The sequence below is a fragment of the Corythoichthys intestinalis genome, chromosome 10 (assembly GCF_030265065.1).
Source record: "Corythoichthys intestinalis isolate RoL2023-P3 chromosome 10, ASM3026506v1, whole genome shotgun sequence".
In the NCBI taxonomy this organism is placed as follows: domain Eukaryota; kingdom Metazoa; phylum Chordata; class Actinopteri; order Syngnathiformes; family Syngnathidae; genus Corythoichthys; species Corythoichthys intestinalis.
In genome coordinates this window covers 23,134,970-23,159,770 of record NC_080404.1, presented here as the reverse complement: position 1 = coordinate 23,159,770, position 24,801 = coordinate 23,134,970, and the positions used below count along the sequence as shown (strand labels likewise).

The following is a 24,801-nucleotide window of genomic DNA, read 5'->3' as shown; positions in this document are numbered from 1 at the left end:
TCAGCTCACCCAAAATGTTGCCAAACAACGGATCTGTACGATATTGAAGCTGACAAGCCACCTCCCCAAGTTTGTCTTTCCTCATGAGCAATGATCCTTGTGTGCCACAGCTCCCACCTTTCTTGCAATTTAGGGGAGGAGTGGAGGAGGGGTGCTGCTAACGGCAGAGTTTCTTTTTTCAAGGCAGAGCTGCGCCGGACATTTTAGCGAAAGACACTACAAAAATGAATTCGGAAAATACATTTTGGGAGCTTTTCATTTGGATCGAATGTTTTTGCGTATTGAATTGAAGAGGGCGTAGCGAATGGTTCATTTATAAAACTGACTATTGTTGCATCCTTACTGGTAACATTTATGTTCAAGATGCACATTTGAGTGATGTTGCGTTTACTTTTTGAAAACTGCCCCATAGAATCATGGAATAAAGTGTGGTTGTCTCATACAACCACACTGACTTCTGCAAGTACAGTCCAACCTGTCTATCGAGTAATATAGACACACACAAACCGACGCTAAACCATTATCTGACACACCTACTACAGGTCCTGAGGTGAGGGATGCATCCCACGCCTATTTGAGGATGACTGTCATGGCAGGACGTCCATGTAAAGAGAGAAGAGATGGAGGCAGCCATTTAAAAAAAACAACGAATTTTTTCGAGCAGTGGTATCGAACTTATTTTGGGTCGCAGGCCACATTTATGCCAATTAGATCTCACGTAGGCCGTGCTAGTTTATTTTTGGCCAAATAATTTAGCTCGCTGGCATTCATTTGCCCCTCCCAGTCAAAATGGATTGGACGTCTGTAGTCGTCAATGGCAGGCGATGAGTTCATTTTGTGTAACTTGAGTGTTATTTTAAGATAGTTACTGGTCACTTTCTGTAAATTTTGGATCTGTTGATTTTTTTGGGGCATTTCCAGAATACTTTCTGCTGATTTGGTGTCACTTTGTGTTGATTTTGGGGTATTTGTGGGTAAAGGTGTGCAAAATTTCCGATCCTTAGATTATTCGCGATTCGGCCGTGGAAGATTCGAGAACGATTCACAAACATCCAAATTCCGATTATTGAAATATGCGAAGTAAAGCGGAATTACACAACACTCAGCGCGCCGCGCGGTCTTCGGGACGGAACGGAGCGAGAGTAGCCAAACATCATGCTTCCCATTACCCGGCCCCTCGGGTAATGCCAATGCTCAACTCACGGCTCTAGCTCAACTCATGCAACGAGATAAAAAAACGCAACAACATACCTGACTGCTGCCGAAAAGCTGTACATCCATATAATGTTACGGTGGATATCATTTATATAGGACTAGATGCAATATAGATTTGCTAGTGTTAGCAGCACATCTACAAAAAGCTAGATGCGAACGTTATAAACGGCCGCCATCTTAAAGCAGTACACTTCCCTGCAAGGCTGTTGTAGCGAACCTTCCAAGCAAACCTAATTAACTTTTTATCTAAAATACTCCTAAATCGGTAAAATATTGACTTGAATCTATCTTTAAAATAGTTTTAAAACTTTCACATGTCGAAAGTAGACAAAAGGGAAATTATGGAATAACGGGAGCAATTTTTACAAATTTAACGGTTGATTCACAACATTAAATTAATTGAATGTAGTTTAAAGCTGCTGATACAGAATGGTGACTGGAGTTTTTTATTTAATGTTATTTTTGTATATTTGTTTACCATTTACTGCTATATGTTAACTTGATATTGAAATAGTAGTGTGGTTTAGCCTGAGAGTATTTTTGAACAATTTTGGAACTAATGTACAAAACATTTAAAAAAAAAAAAAGAGGAAAAAAAAAAGGAGGGGGGTGCATCAATAATCGTTTTATAATCGAATCGGAGCCTCTGAATCGTAATCGTAATCGAATCGTTAGGTGCCCAAAGATTCCCAGCTCTATTTGTGGGTCACTTACTTGTTAAATCATTGGCGGCATTGACGGTGCTAGACGTTTAGACTATTTTGACCGGGACGGGGCGAATGAACGAATGTAACTGTGGAAAGAAAGTAAGCAAAGTGCAGTAATGTACGCAGTCGATCACAAATCTATGGTTTTACGGCGCCATGGTCAAAATAAAAGCGTGTGATTTTGTATGCACTGTATGAATGAGCTACAATGTGCCTGTCAGGCAGATCAACCCCGCAACCTGGTTGGGCTTTACATTTGACACCCTTGGTTTAGGGCAATTGTTCAATTTGAAATGATCAAGCTGCTCTTATTTTCAGCCTACTTTCATGAAAGACTCATCATAGAACTGTATTGTAAAATGACCAATAATTTATTTTTCTGATCATTAAAACTTATGTTTTGTAATGTTTTCTTTTTCAATTCAGATACAAACCTTTCTTCCCGTTTCAAGTGCAGCCACCCCTGGGATCGACCTCTGATCTAGAATTGTCAGTCCAGGAAAGCAGACTCGTGGAAGGCCGGCTCAAAGTCACTCTTATTGACTGCAGCAGGTCAGTCATTTGAATTTAACGCTCATTTTGTGATGACGTGTTGTACAGGTAAATGCGTTCACCCATTGTTGGTTAATTTAGAATAGGCATTACATGTGTACACCATTCATCCTTGATTGGAAAATAGATATGCACTGTACAGTAAAGGTATGACAAAATATTGAAATGGTGATATATTGTGATACTTTGTATCCCAAAAGATTATCGATATGCCCCTGCTAACAATCGATATATCCTTTGAAACAAAAAAAAAAAAAAAAAGGAACCAACAAGTTGCCACCAAAATAGCTATAGGTGAATGAACGTTTGTTCATTTCAAACCAGAGCATTCGCAGCCAGTATTTTCAATTTTTGCGGTATTTATAGGTCACTTTTTGTTCATTTTAAGGCATTTACAGGTCAGTTCCTGTTCAGTTTGAGTCACTGCCTATTCATTCCTGGGTGATTTCCCGTTCTGTAACCCGAAATCAACAGGAAGTGACCCATAAATGCCCCTAAACCAATAACAACCCCCAAATTAAACCTGTTTGTTGCCCCTGACCACCATAGACATGAACAATCGTTTATCCGCTGCCATCCCTCCCACTTCAAACGGATCGGAGGTCTACCCGTCTACTGCAGATGGATTAAAATAGCTTGGTTTTCCTGTTTATTATCGTATTTTCTTCACTATAAGGCACACTTAAAAGCGTTAAGTTTTTAAAAAAGCTGACAGTGCGCCTTACCTTTGAATCAATATTGAGCCGCAACAGGTCTCACAGCAACTCGGAGCGCAGCTCCATCTAATAGATACATAACGTCACCCCAGCCTCTACTGTAGCGTCTATTCTATGCGCCTTATTCATTAAAAAGTTTTAAAATAGGCCACTCATTGAAGGTGTGCCTTATAATGAAGTGTGCCTTGTAGGGCGGAAAATACGGTAGTTGTTAGAACGATTTCCTGACCAATGTATTGATAATCGCTGCATCGCCATATCGTGAGATAATTGTCATCATGAGCTTTGTATCGAAAATCGCATCATATTGTGACGTAGAGCTGGGCGGTAAACCGAAAATTTACCGTCAGCGAAATTCTTCACGATGACCGACTAATTTTGACCATGTCGGTAAATTCGGTAAATTAATAAAACAAGAAAATAGTCTTTTCATCCCACTTTGACTTTGTGTTGTTCGTCTGTGTTCATTCCCCTTTAAGAAAGCAGCCAATGTACTTACGTAGGGAGTCACGTGATCATCAGGAAGCCAATCAAACAGAAGCCCGGTTAGCTAACGCTATCAGCTAACGCTACAAGCAAAACGTGATGGAGTGTGGCTTAAGGGAGGTCCGCCAAACTTTCACCCGACATTTAGTAGACTCTTGGTGTCATCCAGACGGACTTTCACCTGCTGTCCTCCATTGTTCTCACGATTTCCGGAGATTGTGCTTTCAGTGCTTTCTACTGGTAGCCAGGCCACAGGCTAACGCTAGCGGCCGCTAGCGGCTAACGCTACAAATGAACGTGATGGAGTCGGATAGCGGCTCTAACCTTGTCGAAACGGCTGAACTTTATGAGTGGATTGGGCACGGACTGCATCTAGCAATTACTATGTCGCGTTATTTTGTATCTGACTGTGTGTGATTTCTCTGATAGCTTTTGTGATGGTAAAGCATTCAGCATAAAGCACAATCCAACGGTGAAACTTAAATATGACCGAGAAATTGCCCCAGCTATTTTTCTGTATGTGCTTAATTCTGTGTCATTATTGCTATCATAAAATCTAAAGTGTTTCATTTGCAGAAGATCAATATAGCTTTAATGTGTGTCTGTCTGTCTGTCTGTCTGTTTGGGGGTTCATGTATGCGTGCATTTATTAAAAAATGCACTGGGGGGAAAAAAAACCCTGAAACCATAAAGTAAACACTTGTATTGAATAATTATGTCACAGCAGCCATTAACAATAAATTGTCTTTTTGAAGTGTACTGTTCAAGCTGCAAGTCATTTGTGTTACAATGACATGTTTGCACAGGCATATTGATTTTGACAATGTACATTGTTCAAGCCATACACGCTGTTATAAATGCTCATACTTGAATTCTTATTGTTTACAATACATTTTTATAAACTTAATGTTTAGACTGCATGTACAATTGTTAAGTATATCAAATTGAATGCTGGTAACTAAATCAACAAGAAACTGTTCATCTGTATTTCATGCATTGATTCAGATTTTCAAATTATATAACAGTCCGCTTGGGCGACTTTATCGTCATTTATCGTTATCGAGGTAAATCTGCTCAATTTATCGTGATACGTGTTTAAGGCCATATCGCCCACCCCTATTGTGACGTACCAAGAGGTCCCCACCCCTACTGTACAGTATATACCATAGTCATTGTGGATAAAGCGCTCCTACTGTGATTTACAGTTACTTGCTTTGTTTTGAATAAGGATATTTATTGAGGAATGTGTTAAAGAAGGAGAGATTATGAGCAAGTACTCACAGTTCTGCTGTTGGGGTTTTGATACCAAAGCTGCTACTTGTGTGTGTGGAATTTTTATGTTTGATTTCATTTTCAGTGTTTAATTACTATTATATGCCATGAGATTGGTGGCAGAAGACCGTAAAACACCATTTGTTTTGTTTGGGTGCTGCGGCTTCCGGGCCAGGGCCTCAAGGGGGGCCAGTTTGCGAGTGTAAAGGAGGTGTGGTTGGCCAAAGGCAGGGACAAACAGAAAGGTAAGATGATGCAGGGAGCTGTAATATAGTGTTTAAATAATAAAATATAACCCCCTCTCCAGCCACACCCGGGTCTTAGGGGGGGGCTAGTTTGCAGGTGTAAAGGGGGCGTGGTTGGGTGAGGGTTGGGCCAAACTGAAAGGTAGGATGATGTGAGGAGCTGTAATATATTTTTTAAGTGTTAAAATATCTCAAATCATTCCTGACTCAGCTGGTTGTCTGGAAGGGCCTGCAAAAAAAAAGTTTCCACTAGCACCGCCTCCGCACCAAACATTGGATGATCGTGTTGAAATGCCAAGGGTCCCGCGAATAATTATCCAGTAGGACCCCCACCTCAGGGGCCTGTTTATACTTACCAGACCCAGCCCTATTCATATTTGTTCCGCCACTGCCAACTTCCATTTACACCCTAAGAACAATGAGACAACCACTACGAATATTTAACCAATCAGAAGACAGCGACTATGGCAAAAGTTCAGCATGCCTGTGTGCGCGGTAATGGGTGGAAGGAGGTGACATTGGAAGTGGCAGCTTAGACTATGTGACGTAGAAAAGTTACAGAATTCTGAAACCGCTCGTTTTAATCGTTACACCCGAAGTCATAAAGTATTTAGTCCTGAGTCCGTCATGTTACAAGACTTATTGAAGTACCATGTTGGAATGAACATTGTTGATTCATGGTCATCTGAATGCCATTTTGTCAAAATCATTAGTTAAAAAAAGGCTTTTGGGTAGAAAAAAAACTGTACAACATAGCGCGTAGGAGGTGCACACTTTGCAAGTAAACACTGTGTAGGCTCCTGAAGAGGCTGAGTAAGGTCCAGCTATGTCTCTGCTGAACAGTTTTACGTACAAAACACGGGTGGATTGATAGCCCGAGACATAATAAAACACAAATATTATCTACAGAAAGAAACAAATTCTAATAAAATTTGAATTTTGACAGCGTTCCTTGTCTACTTTGTACAGAATGGGAGAATTTAATTTGGGAGGGAAAAATTTCTAAAGTGCTAAATCTAAATGGACAGTGAATCATTTTACAAGAAAAAAATTAATGTGAAAAATATACATACTGAATATTTTTTTTTAAGAAAGCTATTGTTAGAGGCGAACAAGCTTCACTATGACATTTGTTAGGAAACTGCTGCCCCCTATTGTGCTCAGGAGGTCAATGCAAAAACCCTTACAGTGCTATTAAACAGAAGCAACGTTGCAATGTCATCATTGATCTCGAGGAGCGGTGCAATTGATTTTTTTTTCCCGACAGAAAAATGTCTGTCCATGAGTATCTCTCTTTAACCACTTGACTCATGCAGTAGGACAGCGACTTGAAACAAACCGGGAAGTCTGAATGCAGGGGCGAAACAAATGTGAACAGAGCCCGGGTGTGATGAGCATAAACGGGATCCTCCGAATGGACTATCCAAAAGGGGTGGGGGGTTGGTGCTAGTGGACAATTAGTCATGCGCCCCTCCACACTGGGTTAGCAGGCTCCTAGTTAAAGCAGGTGGTGAAAAAAGAAAAAAGGTGGAGCTTGCCATTGAAATGAAGACTGAAATGATATAAAAATATCAGCGTGGAGTGCGTATCCGTGAACTGCTTGACAATACTCCTCCGACCTCTGTTCGCCAGTCTTCATAAATTAAGGTGACAATTATTATTGTGGTACCATCGTCAAAGAGATCGCCAGCTTCGTCAGGTTTTTAATCATTTATTTCAGAACTTGTGCAACACAACACACCAACTGTCCACTGCAGTTTATGCCAACAACAACTGGACATTAAAAGAGAAAGTAAAATGAAATCTCAACAGCACTCTCTCTCTCTCTCTCTCTCTCTCTCTCTCTCTGTCCTCAGCCAAGCGATGCGTTCAGGTACACCACGCAAAATACAACTGCCACATTAGAATCCGATTTGTTACATTGTTAGAGGTAATATTATTATTATTATGACTATTATTCTATTAGTAATCTGATTTTTTGTTCATAATTTATTTGTTTTGCTCTTTCCAATAGTAACAGCAGTATTTACAGTGCCCTCCATAATTATTGGCACCCCTGGGTAAGATGTGTTTTTTTAGCTTCTAATATATACAGTGGGGAGAAGAAGTATTTGGTACACTGCCAATGGGTTGGCAGTGTATCAAATACTTGTTCTCCCCACTGTATATATATGTTTTTTCCTAAATAATATGGGACCTTAATGGAAAAAAAAGAGAAAAATCCAACCTTCAATACAAGTGCATTTATTCAGTGGGGAAAAATCCCACATAAACAAATAATTATTTGACATCAAATAATGTGTGTCACAATTATTAGCACTCCTGGTGTTAATACTTTGTACAACCCCCTTTTGCCAACAAAACAGTACCTAATCTTCTCCTATAATGTTTCACAAGATGGGAAAAGACAGAAAGAGGGATCTTCAGTCATTCCTCTATGCAGAATCTCTCTAAATCATCTAGAGACCTGGGTCCTCTCCTCTGTCCTCTCCTCTTCAGCTCAACCCACAGGTTTTCAATGGGGTTGAGGTCTGGGGACTGAGATGGCCATGGGAAGAGCTTGATTTTGTGCCTGGTGAACCATTTGTGTGTAGATTTGGCCATATGTTTATGGTAATTGCCTTGCTGAGAGACCCAGTGACGACCCATCTTCAGCTTTAGGGCAGAGGGCAACAGATTTTGATTCAAAATGTCCTGGTGTTTCAAAGCATTCATGATGCCATGTACCCTAACAAGGTTCCCAGGGCCTTTGGAAGCGAAACACCCCCACAGCATCACTGACCTACCCCCATACTTCACAGTGGGTATGAGGTGCTTTTCAGCATGCGCATCTTTCGTGGCATGCCAGACCCACTTAGAGTGTTTGTTGCCACAAAGCTCAATCTTGGTCTCATCTGACCAAAGCACAGGGTCCCAGTTGAAGCCCCAATACCGCTTGACGAACTTCAGACGTTTGCGTTTATGATTGTGAGTGAGGAAAGGTTTTCTCCGTGCATGCCTCCCAAACAGCTTGTTGGCGTGTAGACAGCACCTCATACCCGCTGTGAAGTATGGGGGTAGGTCAGTGATGCTGTGGGGCTGTTTCACTTCCAAAGGCCCTGGGAACCTTGTTAGGATGGATGGCATCATGATTGCTTTGAAATACCAGGACATTTTAAATCAAAATCTGTTGCCCGAAAGCTGAAGATGGGTCGTCACTGGGTCTTTCAGCAAGGCAATGACCCTAAACATATGGCCAAATCTACAGAGAAATGGTTCACCAGACACAAAATCAAGCTCCTCCCATGGCCAACTCAGTCCCCAGACCTCAACCCCATTGAAAACCTGTGGGGTGAGCTGAAGAGAGTACAGAGGAGAGGACCCAGGTCTCTGGATGATTTAGAGAGATTCTGCAAAGAGGAATGGCTGAAGATCCCTCTTTCTGTCTTTTCCCATCTTGTGAAACATTATAGGAGAAGATTACCGGTAGGTGCTGTTTTGTTGGCAAAAGGGGGTTGTACAAAAGTATTAACACCAGGGGTGCCAATAATTGTGACACACATTATTTGATGTCAAATAATTATTTCTTTGTGTGGGATTTTTTCCCCACTGAATAAATGCACTTGTATTGAAGGTTGGATTTTTCTCTTTTTCTCCATTAAGGTCCCATATTATTTAGAAAAAAAAATTATTAGAAGCTACAAAACTACATCTTAACCAGGGATGCCAATAATTATGGAGGGCACTGTATTAAGGATTTAGTGTAGGTTTTTGGGATGTGGAATGAATTAATGGAATTATAATGTATTCTTATGGGAAAATCCTTCTCAACATACGACCATTTCGACTCACAAACAAGGTCCTGAAACGAATTAACTTTGTACGTAGATGTGCCACTGGAAAAGATTTTTAGAATTAAATTCAATTCAGATGTTGTCACATGACCTTGAACTCGCGGTTACAAATCCTCACAATGGTGGAGTTGAAACAATTCAGTGAAGAAGAGCCCACTTCAGTCCTCCACAGAAATGTGACCCGTCACCAGTTTTTGCTGCCTTGACAATTTATTACTTCAGGAGACGGTTACTTTTTACAGCATTTTATAGTTATCTGTCTTAGGTTGTCTTTGTAAAATTTTAAAAGGGTTTTGGATTTAGTTACATTTAGGTACAACATCTACAGAAAAAAATGGCATTAATTAGTAGTAGAAACAAATGTTTTTTTGTCTGATGTACTGTTTTCCCTTTGCCTGCAGACTTTTCATCCTGGGCTCATATGACAGAGAAACCTACGTTCACTGCACTATAGAGCTAAGCAGTCACCAGTGGAAGGAGAAAACGCGTAGCTCGATCAAACGAGTGAGTACCGTTTTTTTAAACATTTAAAAAAAAAAATAAAATAAATAAAGATCCTGATTAAAAAGACATACACAAATTCATCAATTACCGGTAATTTTTAATAGGACATAGAAATATTCTTTAAAAATTCATTCCACCCAAAGCAAGTATCAGAAAGACTTCCAAATAAGTTCGGAACTGAAATGAGTTTAAAATATTTGTTCCTAAATCAATGCAGACAGATGAACACTCATTGTGGTGTAATACAATTACTTCCTCCTCAAATGCCATATATTGCCTAACCCTGGTGTTATTGACACGTTAATACAAGACTATTTTCACTTTCCTTCCATGAATGAGATTATCCCATTGTTGACATTTGAGTGGCAAAGGACATTTTGAGGCCTGAAGCAAACCTTTTATTATTGCCTGCAATTTCCAGATAGCACAGTTATCGCTCCTTGACTAATGACCATTTTAGTGTGAAATGCCAGTCCTAACTAATGGCTTTGACGCTACCAAACATTCTTGTGGATTTCCTTTCCTCACATAGAAAAGTGACATTTAAAACTCTTTAAAAGATGATTCATATTGCTCAGTGGGAGCTGTCATGTTTAACCCTTGTCCAGCAGGTGGCAGTAATATACAGTATAACGTCCTTTTCCCCATTTCTCTTTTTCATGATTAGTGTTGTTTCTCTCACTCTCTCACTCTCATTGCTACAATACATGAGTTCATGTACTGTCTTTGGCTTATTTTATGTTATGTTAGATTCCATCCATTGTCTAATACAGGCTCATACATGCAAGTCAATGTTGCTAACAAACATCAAGCTTGTGTTTATCATAGTGGGTGATGTATAAATTACGTCTCTGTTGTAAATTTTCTTTTAAGTAAGAGGGGTCCAAAGAAAATTAAAAATAGACTGCAGGTTCATTGACCGTTGATCATTGGTTTAGGTTTCCTCTTCCTAAAATACTCGGTGAATATACATTGTTAATGTAATTACCACACTTTTCAGAGTATAATGTGCACTTACAATTCTTTCTTTCTTTCTTTTTAAATTTGTAGTGCGCCTTGTTAATGACTTGTTAACAACCTAGTTTTTTGGAGCATTACGACAACAGTAAAGTGCTCAAGAAGCACATTCATCATTCATAAAACTCATGAATAAGACATATAATAAATAAATGAAAAAAAAAAAAAGTTTGTTTTTCATTGCTCAAGATTTGCGCTTTTACTTATTTTTGCAGTATAGCACAAGGAGGGCTTAAATATTATGTATGATAAAAATGTTCAGCAATTACATGCATATCGTTTTAGAATGTTTGTTGTCATATCATTAATACCGTAATCGCAGATTTCCTTGAAATATTATGGAATAATTTTGAGCACCAAAATGTAATACAGTAGATACATACTCACTTACTATAATGGATTATAACGTCTTCAGTAGTAAATATGAAAAAGAAATTGTAGGAATGTTTGAAAGTGAACTGGCCACTCTACCTCATCCATCATCTATTCAAATTGTACCTCGTAATCCAGTGATTTTTGAATATTTGAACTTTCTCGTCCTGACACTTAGCCTTATCAGTGCAGCTCTCTTCAACTGTGTAGATTAAAAAAAATGTATGGGAGAACCTGATTCAAGGTGGCATTTGAGTCTGATTATCAGCCGTCTGCAGTCGGTGTGTCCTCAGCAGGACAACATAGTCAGGATCAAAGGGTTTGCCATCTGGAGAAGGTCAAATCGCCATCTTATTTACCTTCATGATTGCCTCGTAAGACCGTTCCTACTGTAGCTATTGCTTTTAATAGACATTTCTGTTGTGTGAGTCAGTGGTTTTCTTGTAAAATAAAAATGGAAGTGTTTGGAGGTTCAGACCGAACACCATTATTTTTTCGAATTTATAGTGTTTGGGTTTTCATTCCTTTAGGATCTTCACCTTATATTTTTTTCTACCCTTATGAAATACATCGATTCGTTTTCCTATATGCTGGGTTCACACGGTAATGAAAAATCTATGGAGGACCAGGAGTGCAAAAATTCAATAAATAAATACACAATTAAATAAATAATTAAAAGTGTCATTAAAATGCTTTTATTTCAATATTTATTTCAATTTTTATTTATTTATTTCAATTTATATTTATTTATTTCAATTTTTATTTATTTATTTCGATTTATATTTATTTATTTATTTCAATTTTTAATTATTTATTTCAGTTTATATTTATTTATTTCAATTTTTATTTATTTATTTCAATTTATATTTATTTATTTCAAAATTTATTACGATTTTTATTTATTTGTTTCAATTTTTATTCTTTTATTTCAACTTTTATTTATTTCAATTTGTATTTATTTATTTCATTTTAGATTTATTTATTTCAAAATGTATTTCAATTTTATATCTATTTATTTCAATTTGTATTTATTTATTTCATCATTTATTTATTTATTTCAACATTTATTTATTTCACTTTTTCTTTATTTCATTCTTGCACTCTTGTTCCCCGTGTGGCCGCATGAAATAATTTTATCTGTCATTGGCTCATCAAACTCGGTGGGCGGGCGTGAACTAGGCGGGGTTTGAGTTGATCGAGTAATAAGCGATTGCTTCGTCCTATTTCTTCCCAACATGGCGGCATTATCTGAGATTTTGCATGAGCTCTCTTGGGACATGTTAGATTTCTCAGAACAAATTGAAGCAGGACATTTGGACCCTGAGTACGTGTCCTACAAAACAGAGCAATTAGTTAACGTTATTGGCATCATCTCGGCTCTGTCAGATCAAGATGTTGATCGAAGAGTTTTCGATAGTTTAGAACTGCGGTCAAGCCAGCCTCCACTCGTAAAAACGAAGTCAAACCAGCCGCCCCTCATTTGGATTATTGTTTGCATTATGTGCATTACGGTAATGCAATGCGCTGGCTTCAAAATGCAATGACGTGGCTTCAGAGCGCAAGTCCCTTTATTAAATATATGGGGAAAAAAACGGTGACCTATTCGATAACGGGTCCACTTTAGAGAGACACTGGAGCAGCCCTAGACCCAAACTAAATCATTATCATGTAAAAATAATGTCGGAGTTCAGAGTAATACTACTTAGAAAACTGCTAGTTGTTTCTGTCATTTAGCCTTATTTCAAAACTTGATTAAAAAAAAAAAAAAAAAAAAAAATCTGGTAAATATCCAAGGACCGTTCCACTTCTGAGTTATACTAGAGTTTCCCGTATGCAGACATCAGCCCGTTTAAAGGCGCTGGCCCGCACGATGCAGAAGCCACAGACTGGACTCCACCATGGGCTGCTGGTAGAGTTCTCAGAGTGTCCTCGATTAAATTTGCTGCTTCTCTGAGCAGCTCTGGGCACATTTTGGACATATGTATGTTTTGCTTGGACAACACGCGAAATGCGTCAAAACCTACTACCGCTACACTGACCAGGCTACTAATCTTCGTCGTCTTTGTGATTTTGAGGGAACAATTATTTTTCAGATTATACGGATCTACACTGCCACCTTATGTATCGGGTGTACATAAAAATTAGCCAATGCCTCAGGCGTCAATCTATTATCTGAGATCGACTAGTTAAGACTTGCTTTGCTGAGCAACCAATCAGACGTTAGAAACTTTGACGAGCAAACGTGACAGATAAAATTATTTCATGGTTGCACCTCCAGAGGAACAAGAGTGCAAGAATGAAATAAATAAAAAGTGAAATAAATAAAAGTTGAAATAAATAAATAAATGATGAAATATATAAATAAAAATTGAAATAAATGAATAAAAACTGAAATAAATAAATAAAAATTGAAATAAATAAATAAAAACTGAAATAAATAAATAAAAATCGAAATAAATTTTGAAATAAATAAATGTAAATTGAAATAAATATACATTGAAATAAATAAATATAAATCGAAATAAATAAATAAAAATCGAAATAAATACATTGAAATTGAAATAAATAAATATAAATTGAAATAAATAAATATTGAAATAAATAAATAAATATTGAAATAAAAGCATTTTAATGACACTTTTAATTATTTATTTAATTGTGTATTTATTTATTGAATTTTTGCACTCCTGGTCCTCCATAAAAATCAACCTAAGTGACATTAATTAAAAATACCTTTTCCAGTTCTTCAAAAAGTTTCCAAAATTATTTATTTCGAAAAACTCGTGCCTGAAATATAAATAAATGGTTTCATGTGTTTGACGAGCACTAATGAAAGACTATCAATGAATTCTTGTGTGGCTTAAGTTTGTGGAAGAAAAAAAGAACATTCAGCCCTTGCATTGTGCAAAATAAATTTCAACTATATGTCACGCCAATATTACTTAAACCAAAGTATGAGTTAACTGAAATGACCAACTTACATTAGAATATGTACTTTTTTTATTCACCACTGCACTATCTGTCCACAGATCTATTAATTTGGCTTGAACAGAATCTGTTTTTGGGTCTGTACAGAGTAACAGTCTAGTAGCTCATCAATGGGATCTCCGACATGTTTTCCTTACCGTTTCGACTTTACGATGCCAGTGCCTCGTCCCCAGCACCATTAGATTCTGCTTAGCTAGTGCATAGTGCTTGTCTGTGTTTATAAGCCAGGAGTATCTTTGCCTTTTTCGCCCTCCTTTTTCATGGCCCCAAAGAAAGCTCGGTCTTCTAGATCCAGCCAAAAGAAAAGCAATTACTATGGAAACGAAGCTGAACATCATAAAAAGAACGGAGAAGGGAGAGACGCCGACGACCATCGGTAAAGACTTATGCTGCGTTTAACCGTGGCGAGAAAACACCTTGCTCGTTGTCAAATGCAGTTTTGTGTTTACACAGACCTCACGTTGCCAACAGTCAAAGTCGGCGAAACGAAACAATATCTGGTTTACCAACACTTTTAAAGACTTAAGATGCTTTAGATGTTTTAAAAGCACTTTTGTGTTAGCACAGACCTTATGTCGGTAATAGTCGATAGAGGTGGGAATCTTTGGGCACCTAGCGATTATATGATTATGACTATTATATGATTCGATTATAAATCAATTAATGATGCAGCCACCAGCAATTAGCTGCTTTTAATGTTTCGTACATTAGTTACAATAATTGTACAAAAATCCTCTCAGGCTTAAATAAACTGCTATTTCATTATCAAGTAAACAGTTCTAAACAGTAAATAAAATACTCAAGTCCACATTCTGTATCAGCAGCTTTAAACTTCATCCAATTAATTTAATGTTGTGAGTCAACTGTTACAGTTGTTAAAATTGCTCCCGTTACTCCATAATTTCCCTTCTGTTCACTTTCGACATGTGAAAGTTTTAAAACTGTTTCATCATATAAAGATAGATTCAAGTCAAGATTTTGCCGATTTAGGAGTATTTTAGATAAAAAGTTTAATAGGTTCACTGGGAATGTTCGCTATAAGATGGTGGCTGTTTACTAACGGCAGCGAGTTTGTCATTTCGCATCTAGTTCTTTATACATGTGATATCTACTGTAGCATTATGTGGGCGTAGTTTGTATCGGCCTACAGCTGCAGTCAGTTATTATTGTTTTTTTTATCTAGCGGCATGAGTTGAGCCAGAGCTGTGAGTTGAGCATGATGTTTCCTCTCGTCTGTTCCTCATTGCATCCCGAAGACCACGCTGACTGTGTTTTAGTTCCGCTTTACTTGGCATATTTCAATAACCGAAATTTGGATGTTTGTGAATCGTTCTCGAATCTTCCACGGCCGAATCGCAAATATCGATAAGAATCGGAAATTCCGCACACCTCTAATAGTCGAAGTCTGTGAAACTTGAAACTTCCGGTCCACGTAACGGAAATATGAGGACACCAATGTAACGAATCGGGTTGCTTGTATGCTTCGGGTTGCAATGTTGATGTGTTGAATGTTGTGTTTTCTGGGGTGTCCCTAAATGGACTGCGTTTCTGACTGGAGTAAAAGAAGGAGGTGTGGAGGAGTTGGGGAGTTGGTTTTGTTTTCGTTTTGTTGGTGTCGGCTACAGCTTACAGTATTATTATTATTCATTATATATATACAGTATACAGTATATATCATACATATACCAAAAAAAAAAACCGAAAGATAATAACGAGTCATAATTTTCTGGATTTTGGATTCACTAGTGGCTGTATATCTCACCATAATAGGTCCACCCCTACACTTATCAGCAAAAGAATCACAGTTCAACATTGAGAACCAAATCAGGAACACTTTGTGCTAAGATGACCTTGGAATCGCTGAGCGAATGACGTGTGATTTGTTGAAAACAAGGACGTGACTGATGACAAAAGATTGTAGTACAATGCTAGTAATTAACAGGCGCAATGACAAATGTCCATTTTTATCGATGTTCTGGCCTGTTGAAAAATGGATTGGCATAGTTTGGGCAGGCCTATTTTGATGAATGGGAACCTTCTTAGGTAGTATAATAATGATAATAATAATAATAACTAGAAACTGCAATTTCGGGAGAAATTACACACCTTGGTCTTTCCTCTGTGGAGATACAGATCTTAGCCCCACTCAGGTCTATCAATAGAATGGACCATAATGCCAGTCAATGGCACTAAACAATGTAAAAGCCATTAGAAAAAGATTGGGAGAATTGGACGTCCATGTCCGTCAATGGCAGCACCCTCCATAAGCGTCAATGCAATCGGGGACATTTGGGGGACACGTCCTAATGATATGTAGTCATTTTCTGTTGATTGAGGGGAATTCCCATTGAAAATGAATGGGAAAAATTTTGGACGTCCATGGACGTCAATGGTATCAACTTACATAAGCGTCAATGGAATCCAAGTACATTGGCATCAATAGAATGAACAAACATGAAGAAATGCCAATGGAAATGAATGGGAAGTTTGGACGTCCATGAACGTCAATGGCATCACCCTCCATAAGCGTAAATGGAATTGGGGAAGTTTGGGGGACACGTCCTAATGATATCTAGTCATTTTCTCTTGATTTGGGGGAGAAAAAAAAAATCCCATTGAAAATGAATGGGAAAAATTTTGGACTTCCAGGGACGTCAATGGCAGCACCCCCCATAAGTGTCAAGGGAGTTGGGGACGTTTGGGGTATACGTCCTATTGATATCTGGTCATTTTCTGTTGATTTGGGGAAATTTAGTTTTTTCCCCATTGAAAATGAATGGGAAAAATTTTGGACGTCCATGGACGTCAATGGCAGCACCCCCTATAAGCGTCAATGGAGTTGGGGACGTTTGGGGGACACGCCCTATTGATATCTGGTCATTTTCTGTTGATTTGGGGAAATGTAGTTTTTTCCCCATTGAAAATGAATGGGAAAAATTTTGGACGTCCATGGCCGTCAATGGCATCGACATCCATATAGTCAATAGAATCCAAGTACATTGGCATCAGTAGATTCGACATGCATGGCCGTCAATGGCATCAATGCAATGTAAATTCCATAGAAATCCCATTGAAATGAATGGGAAATTTTCCCATTAGAAATGAATGGGATAGTTTTTGGCAAATTACCGGGGAACCGTAAATTTTTACCAAATTCTGTATACAACTTTTATGCCCCTCACCGTCCCGGAATTTTTGATACCCAAATTATGTGATTTGGTCAAAAATTGTAGGACTAGATACATTTTGAAAAAAAAAAAAAAATCTGGAAAATTGCCGTTTGCGGGAAAACGGAAAATTTTTCGGGGCCCTTTTTAAAAAAGCCATCGTCGCGCAAAAATTCCGGACGTTTCGATATCTGAACGGTGCCGATCGGTGCAGCGGTTCGGGCTGTGCGGCGCGCCGAAAAAACGCGGAGAATAAGATGAATAATAATAATAACTAGAAACTGCAATTTCGGGAGAAATTACACACCTTGGTCTTTCCTCTGTGGAGATACAAATCTTAGCCCCACTCAGGTCTATCAATAGAATGGACCATAATGCCAGTCAATGGCACTAAACAAAGTAAAAGCCATTAGAAAAGATTGGGAGAATTGGACGTCCATGGCCGTCAATGGCATCACCCTCCATAAGCGGCAATCCAATCAGGGACATTTGGGGGACACGTCCTAATGATATTTAGTCATTTTCTGTTGATTTGGGAAAAAAAAAAAAAATTCCCATTGAAAATGAATGGGAAAAATTTTGGACGTCCATGGACGTCAATGGTATCAACTTACATAGGCGTCAATGGAATCCAAGTACATTGGCATCAATAGAATGAACAAACATGAAGAAATGCCATTGGAATTAATGGGAAGTTTGGACGTCCATGAACGTCAATGGCATCACCCTCCATAAGCGGCAATGCAATCGGGGACATTTGGGGGACACGTCCTAATGATATCTAGTCATTTTCTGTTGATTTGGGGAAAAAAAAAAAATTCCCATTGAATATGAATGGGAAAAATTTTGGACGTCCATGGACGTCAATGGTATCAACTGACATAAGCGTCAATGGAATCCAAGTACATTGGCATCAATAAAATGAACAAACATGAAGAAATGCCATTGGAAATGAATGGGAAGTTTGGACGTCCATGAACGTCAATGGCATCACCCTCCATAAGCGGCAATGCAATCGGGGACATTTGGGGGACACGTCCTAATGATATCTAGTCATTTTCTGTTGATTTGGGAAAAAAAAAAAAAATCCCATTGAAAATGAATGGGAAAAATTTTTGACGTCCATGGACGTCAATGGTATCAACTTACATAAGCGTCAATGGAATCCAAGTACATTGGCATCAATAGAATGAACAAACATGAAGAAATGCCTTTGGAAATGAATGGGAAGTTTGGACGTCCATGGACGTCAATGGCATCACCCCCCATAAGCGGCAATGCAATCGGGGACATTTGGGGGACACGTCCTAATGATATCTAGTCATTTTCTGTTGATTTGGGGAAAAAAAAAATTTCCCATTGAAAATGAATGGGAAAAATTTTGGACGTCCATGGACGTCAATGGTATCAACTTACATAAGCGTCAATGGAATCCAAGTACATTGGCATCAATAGAATGAACAAACATGAAGAAATGCCATTGGAAATTAATGGGAAGTTTGGACGTCCGTGGACGTCAATGGCATCACCCTCCATAAGCAGCAATGCAATCGGGCACATTTTGGGGGAAACGTCCTATTGATATCTAGTCATTTTCTGTTGATTTGGGGGAAAAAAAAAATTTCCCATTGAAAATGAATGGGAAAAATTTTGGACGTCCATGGACGTCAATGGTGTCAACTTACTTAAGCGTCAATGGAATCCAAGTACATTGGCATCAAAAGAATGAACAAACATGAAGAAATGCCATTGGAAATGAATGGGAAGTTTGGACGTCCCTGGACGTCAATGGCATCACCCTCCATAAGCAGCAATGCAATCGGGGACATTTGGGGGACACGTCCTATTGATATCTAGTCATTTTCTGTTGATATGGGGAAAAAAAAAAATTTCCCATTGAAAATGAATGGGAAAAATTTTGGACGTCCATGGACGTCAATGGCAGCACCCTCCATAAGCGTCAATGGAGTTGGGGACGTTTGGGATATACGTCCTATTGATATCTGGTCATTTTCTGTTGATTTGGAGAAATTTAGTTTTTTCCCCATTGAAAATGAATGGGAAAATTTTTGGACGTCCATGGAAGTCAATGGTGGCACCCTTCATAAGCGTCAATGGAATTGGGGAAGTTTGGGGGACACGTCCTATTGATATCTGGTCATTTTCTGTTGATTTGGGGAAATTTTGTTTTTTCCCCATTGAAAATGAATGGGAAAAATTTTGGACGTCCATGGCCGTCAATGGCATCGACATCCATATAGTCAATTGAATCCAAGTACATTGGCATCAGTAGATTCGACATGCATGGCCGTCAATGGCATCAATGCAATGTAAATTCCATTGGAAATCCCATTGGAAGTGAATGGGAACTTTTCCCATTCGAAATGAATGGGATAGTTTTTGGCAAATTTCCGAGGAAGCGTAATTTTTTTCCAAATTCTGTATACAACTTTTATGCCCCTCACCGTCCCGGAATTTTTGATGGCCAAATTATGTGATTTGGTCAAAAATTGTAGGACTAGATACATTTTGAAAGTTTTTTTTTTTTCACGGAAAATTGCCGTTTACGGACGAACGGAAAAATTTTCGGGGCCATTTGTAAAGTTTCCTGTGTCACGCTAAAATTCCGGTCGTGCCGATACTTGAACGGTGCCGATCGGTCTAACGGTTCGGGCTGTGAAGCGCGCGTTTTTTTTCCATTCAAAATGAATAGGAAAGTTTTTGGCAAATTTCCGGGGAACCGTAAATTTTTGCCAAATTCTGTATACAACTTTTATGCCCCTCACCGTCCCGGAATTTTTGATGCCCAAATTATGTGATTTGGTCAAAAATTGTAGGACTAGATACATTTTGAAACTTTTTTTGTTTTTCGGAAAATTGCCGTTTACGGGCGAACGGAAAATTTTTCGTGGCGGTTTGAAAAATTCCCATCGTCACGCGAAAATTCCGGTCGTGCCGATACTTGAACTGTGCCGATCGGTGCTACGGTTTGGGCTGTGCGTTGGCTCAAAAAAACGCGGAGAATAAGATGAATAAATAATAAGTACAATAAAGTTGCACAACAACATAACCTTGTTCTTTCCTTCAGAAAGACCAAGGTAATAATAATAATTTACACATGCACATAATACACATTAGATCTTTCAATCTCACCATTGTTTTCGTTGGGTTTCAACGTAAGACTGTTGAGTCATTGGTTCTGTTTAATTGGAAATATTGTACCTCTGTTTGATGGTTTTTAATGACTATTATTTTAAGTTGGGTGTATTGTGTTTGTTTTGTCTGAAAAATACCAAATCATCACGAATATTTCTATTTAGTTATTTATATTTTGTGGCTTTTATATATTGTGGTGCTTTTAATTTATTTGTTCTGCCACACTGTTTGATATGAGGGCTTGATAGAAATATGACCCAAGTGATAAGCGGCATTCCTTTTACTCCGGCTAGATTTTTATCGTTTAAATTTCCGTTAGTTTTAGTACTGCTGGGGAGCAGTTATATGTTTCCATCAACCGTCTTTCCACCGTCAAGTAACAAGTGTTGTTGTCATATGCTATTTCATGTCTTAGCGCACTGTGTCACTATACAGTACTTTACATTTTGTGAATATTTTTTGACATTACTGTCTGATTAGATTATATATCATAAAGAGTTATACCACCAAATATTGAATCTTGTTGACTTCAAGTCATCGTATGCTTCGGACTATAAGCTACTTTTTTCTCACCTTTTGAACCCAGCGAGGTTAAAGCAACATTAGGTAACTTTTGAGTTTTGGTCAATTTTTGCGACGCAGATGGACAAAAGTGGTAGTGTTTTGCCTTAATGAAGACTGCGTTTCCCATGAGGACCAGCGCATAGTATCGTAAAATCCTGATCTCCCAGTCACCTGCAGATGGATTGAACGACATTTCTGTTTCCAGCGGCTGTGTGAAAGATGAATAGTAATGAGGAATCAAGGTGTGGCTAGACAATAGCATAGGAAGGTGTTTGATTTCGTCTAATTTTTAATCCTGCGGCTTATAGTCAAGTGTGGCTTGTTTGTTGATTTATTTGGGTTAGTAGGTTTTTATTTTTTCATTATTAAACCAAACTTTATTTTGTATTAAATGTAATTAAAACTCTCATTTGTCATGACATTTTACTGTGTTGGCTGCTATTGACAATGATAGACATCCGATTCAATCAAAGCATAAACAGTGGAGCAATACATGTAGACAGACAATATAACTATACTAATAGGCATTTTTTTATCTTCACTTTATTTGACAGCGTTCTCATAAGACTGTCATAAATATGACATGACACTGTCATGGGCATTAATGAATGCTTATGACAGATGTCATTACGTGTCATCTGGCAAATGTTGTCACTAACTCCATTTATGCCCTGCTCTGAGCTTTTAAATCCATTCATAAGTGAGATAAATTGCTGGATGACCCTAAATGACATCTGTCATAAGCATTCATTAATGCTCATGACAGTGTCATGTCCTAATTATGATGGTCTTTTGACAGGCTTATGACACCGCTGTCAAATAACGTGTTACCGGTTAATATCTTTTGGTGTAAAATATCCCATAATACAGTAAGGAAAGCTGCGTCTTATAGACCCCAATCACCAACGTCACACAATCACGTGATCGCTGTATTGTGCTGCCATATTGTCCGTCATTGTGTGTCGTATTGTCAATGATCGTAGTTTGTAAAGGTGGATTCACTTGCAAATTATGGAAACCCCGGTGCTTTCAGACACTGTAAACTCATTGGATGAGTTGCATAAAAGCCGTTATTTGGAAAAGCTTCGGTCGATCCAGTCGCCAGATCCATATTTGATGCCCAAACCGGTTTCCTCCCTTCCGGTCCCGTCTCGTGCGTCAGAGCTCGTCCTGAGACCACAAAATTTCCAATCATACTCCAGTTTATGTCACGATGAGGAGTCGGGTACCCAAAATCGGCACCGGCCCGAATATAAACCGACATTTGGTCAGCTGAGCGTCACCGTTGTCACGATTGTAAAATGAAATTTGATCGACAACGGGCCGGTGTGTACCGAAAAATAGCTGCCCCGACTGAAATGTTCCCCCTGCCGAGAGCGCTTATTTATAATGCTTTATTGACGTGAAAACATCAAATGTTTTCATGGACGCATTACAGTAATGGATTTACGACTGTAAGATCAGTTTTAAATAATTAAATTACACAAAATATTGGTACTGTATTTTAGTAACAAATCGTGGACAGGGCCACATAACTATCTTTGAACAGAAATGTATTACCGTAATTTCCCGAATATAAGGCGCACCCGTGTATAATGCGCACCCCAAATTTACTTGTAAAATTTGGGGAAAATTATTGTACCCGTTTATAACGCGCACCCTAATTTTAGCACCAATAAATAGAAGAATACAAGAAAACAGAGCTCGTGTACAGATACAGAGATGTCATTTTACTGACTGGTGAAACACAGCACAAGCATAGCACATTGGTAGTTCAAAACATTACCGTAAACTGACAATATTTACGGTAATAATATGATTTGACAACTTCTCCAACTTACCAGAATCTAGGAGAAAACAAAACGGATGCGACTTTTCTTTTAAAGGCTGCTGTATAACTTGCTCGTTTCCTCATGATGAATAAATGTTTCTTCCATGGATTGATACGGTAAAACTACTGAACTATTGTTATTTGGGTTTGAGTTTTCCGAGGGACCGATATAGTTGACGGACACAGGAAGTGTGTGTCCTTACATTTGTTATGCTCCGAATTGTGGAGCTGCAATAAACGTCGACTCAAATGAGTTCAAGAAACTAAATTCTGTGCTTTATGAAGAGTGAAAAAAGCAGAATTTAACACAGACGAAATCATTCGGCCGATTAGTGTGAAGTATTACCGAAACAAAATGGTGACGTCACGTACCGTAATGGTCGGCAACGGGTCGCCGCATACGTTTCTTCAACACAACGTGGCCGTGTCAATGAAAAAAAATCGGTTTATATATATATATATATATGTAATACATATATATTTCTGTCTCCATCCATGTACCCGTTTATAATGCGCACCATGAGTTTACAAGTTGATTTTGGGGAAAAAAAGTGCGCGTTATATTCGGGAAATTACGGTAGTCTACAGGTTTTCACGACCATATCCCAATGACAATCACACAGGTATGACATTTATTAATTCAAGCAGAATAAAATAATACATATTCATGGTACAAGAAAGTCGTTTCCGTGTGGGCTCTCCCGTCAGGGGGGACATTTCACACAGGGCGGCTATTTTTCGGCACAACACCTGTTGTTGCGCTCACCTTCTTGCTGCGCGACCGTGGCGACGAGCTTCGTAGTCTCCGTCTGATGATGTCTGCGATCGTGTTAGCATCATATTGATGTTTTCGCCGCTGTCTAACGGCTGTCGACACAAACGCATCATGGACCGAGATAAACAAACCGTGCTGCTTTCGAGATTTGCCCTTTTAACAATGGCCACACCGCAACTACTAAAATGACCATTTATCTTCTCTGTTACTGCAACCAACCGACACACATCCCTTCACCATTTTGATTAAACAATGTTAACGATTGTCAGGAAGGTTTTTGGGTTCGTTTACTAGGCGGTGATTCCTTAGACAAGCAGAAAAACACGCAGTAATAGGAGGAATGTACGTAGCGGTAATATGTAAACACGATGAGCTGACGGACAATATGGCGGCACTAGTCAGGGGGGCGGAGTTGTGACGTGATTGGGGTCTATAGTCCGGTGCGGCTTATCTATGAACAAATAATGTTTTCGTGTCACATTTTGTGGGTTGCTGCTGATAGTCAGGTGCGCCTAATAGTCTGAAACTTACAGTATATTTACACTACTGAAACAAACTTTGCAGAACAAAGAGAAAAATGTCCAGTGACAGCAAAAGGTAAAAAAAAATCACAACCAAAATAGTTCAACTGATTGGATAACAAATGTTATTTTTATTATTATTATTGTCACATTTTAATATATACCTTTGTTTATGTAAAAAAATATTTACACGTAATTTGTTTGCAACTTTATTTTGTGCTACACAATTGACTTGCTAAAAAAACCCCTGTTGTATTAATAACCCTTTTATTATGACTATAATGTTGCGATGGCTTTGTTAAAATTGGGGAAAAAAGACATTCCCTCAATACATTTCCAAGGGATTCAAAATCCTCAAACTCAGGTGATTCGAACTCATTTGTTTCCATGTCATGCTGTCAATGATCTATTATTAGTAGATTTGCGCAATGTTTACATCGCAGTGTAAAGTAAGAGCGGCTTAAATATTGGCTACAATAAAAGTACTGCTAATTTAAAACGGGAATTACATATTTTTAAAACACCCATATATCGCTATTGCAAATGTTCTTGAAATGTCGTGATATAATTTACTGTAGAGGCTATATTGTCCACCTCTAGAACTGACCCTTTTTTGATGCGTACATTTTTTTTCCAGCCTGATTTTGATCTTCTATTGTTGTAAACATACGCAAGCTTCAACAAGTGAAGACATACGTACTGTACGTTCTCTTCAAATGATTATTTCTTGGATAGCTCCATGTGCCCTCTATCTGTCTCATAAATTGTTCAGCAAATTGGGCATGGTCAAGATGAGAATCTAGGAAATTTTGCGGGCAGTTACGTAGACCTTTGTCAAATTCCATGACGTGAGTGCTCTCTATTTCTTGTTGTTTTGCTG

At 38.4% G+C, this 24,801-nt stretch overlaps 1 protein-coding gene across 1 annotated transcript in view; it reads left to right on the top strand.

Moving 5' to 3' along the window:
• pdzd8 (PDZ domain containing 8) overlaps nucleotides 1-24,801 on the top strand; it is a 74,758-nt gene that overhangs the window by 14,366 nt on the left and 35,591 nt on the right. The window contains exons 2-3 of the mRNA XM_057848124.1: nucleotides 2,349-2,474; nucleotides 9,428-9,530. Coding sequence (XP_057704107.1) covers nucleotides 2,349-2,474; nucleotides 9,428-9,530 — 229 coding nt within the window. The remainder of the gene's footprint in view (nucleotides 1-2,348; nucleotides 2,475-9,427; nucleotides 9,531-24,801) is intronic.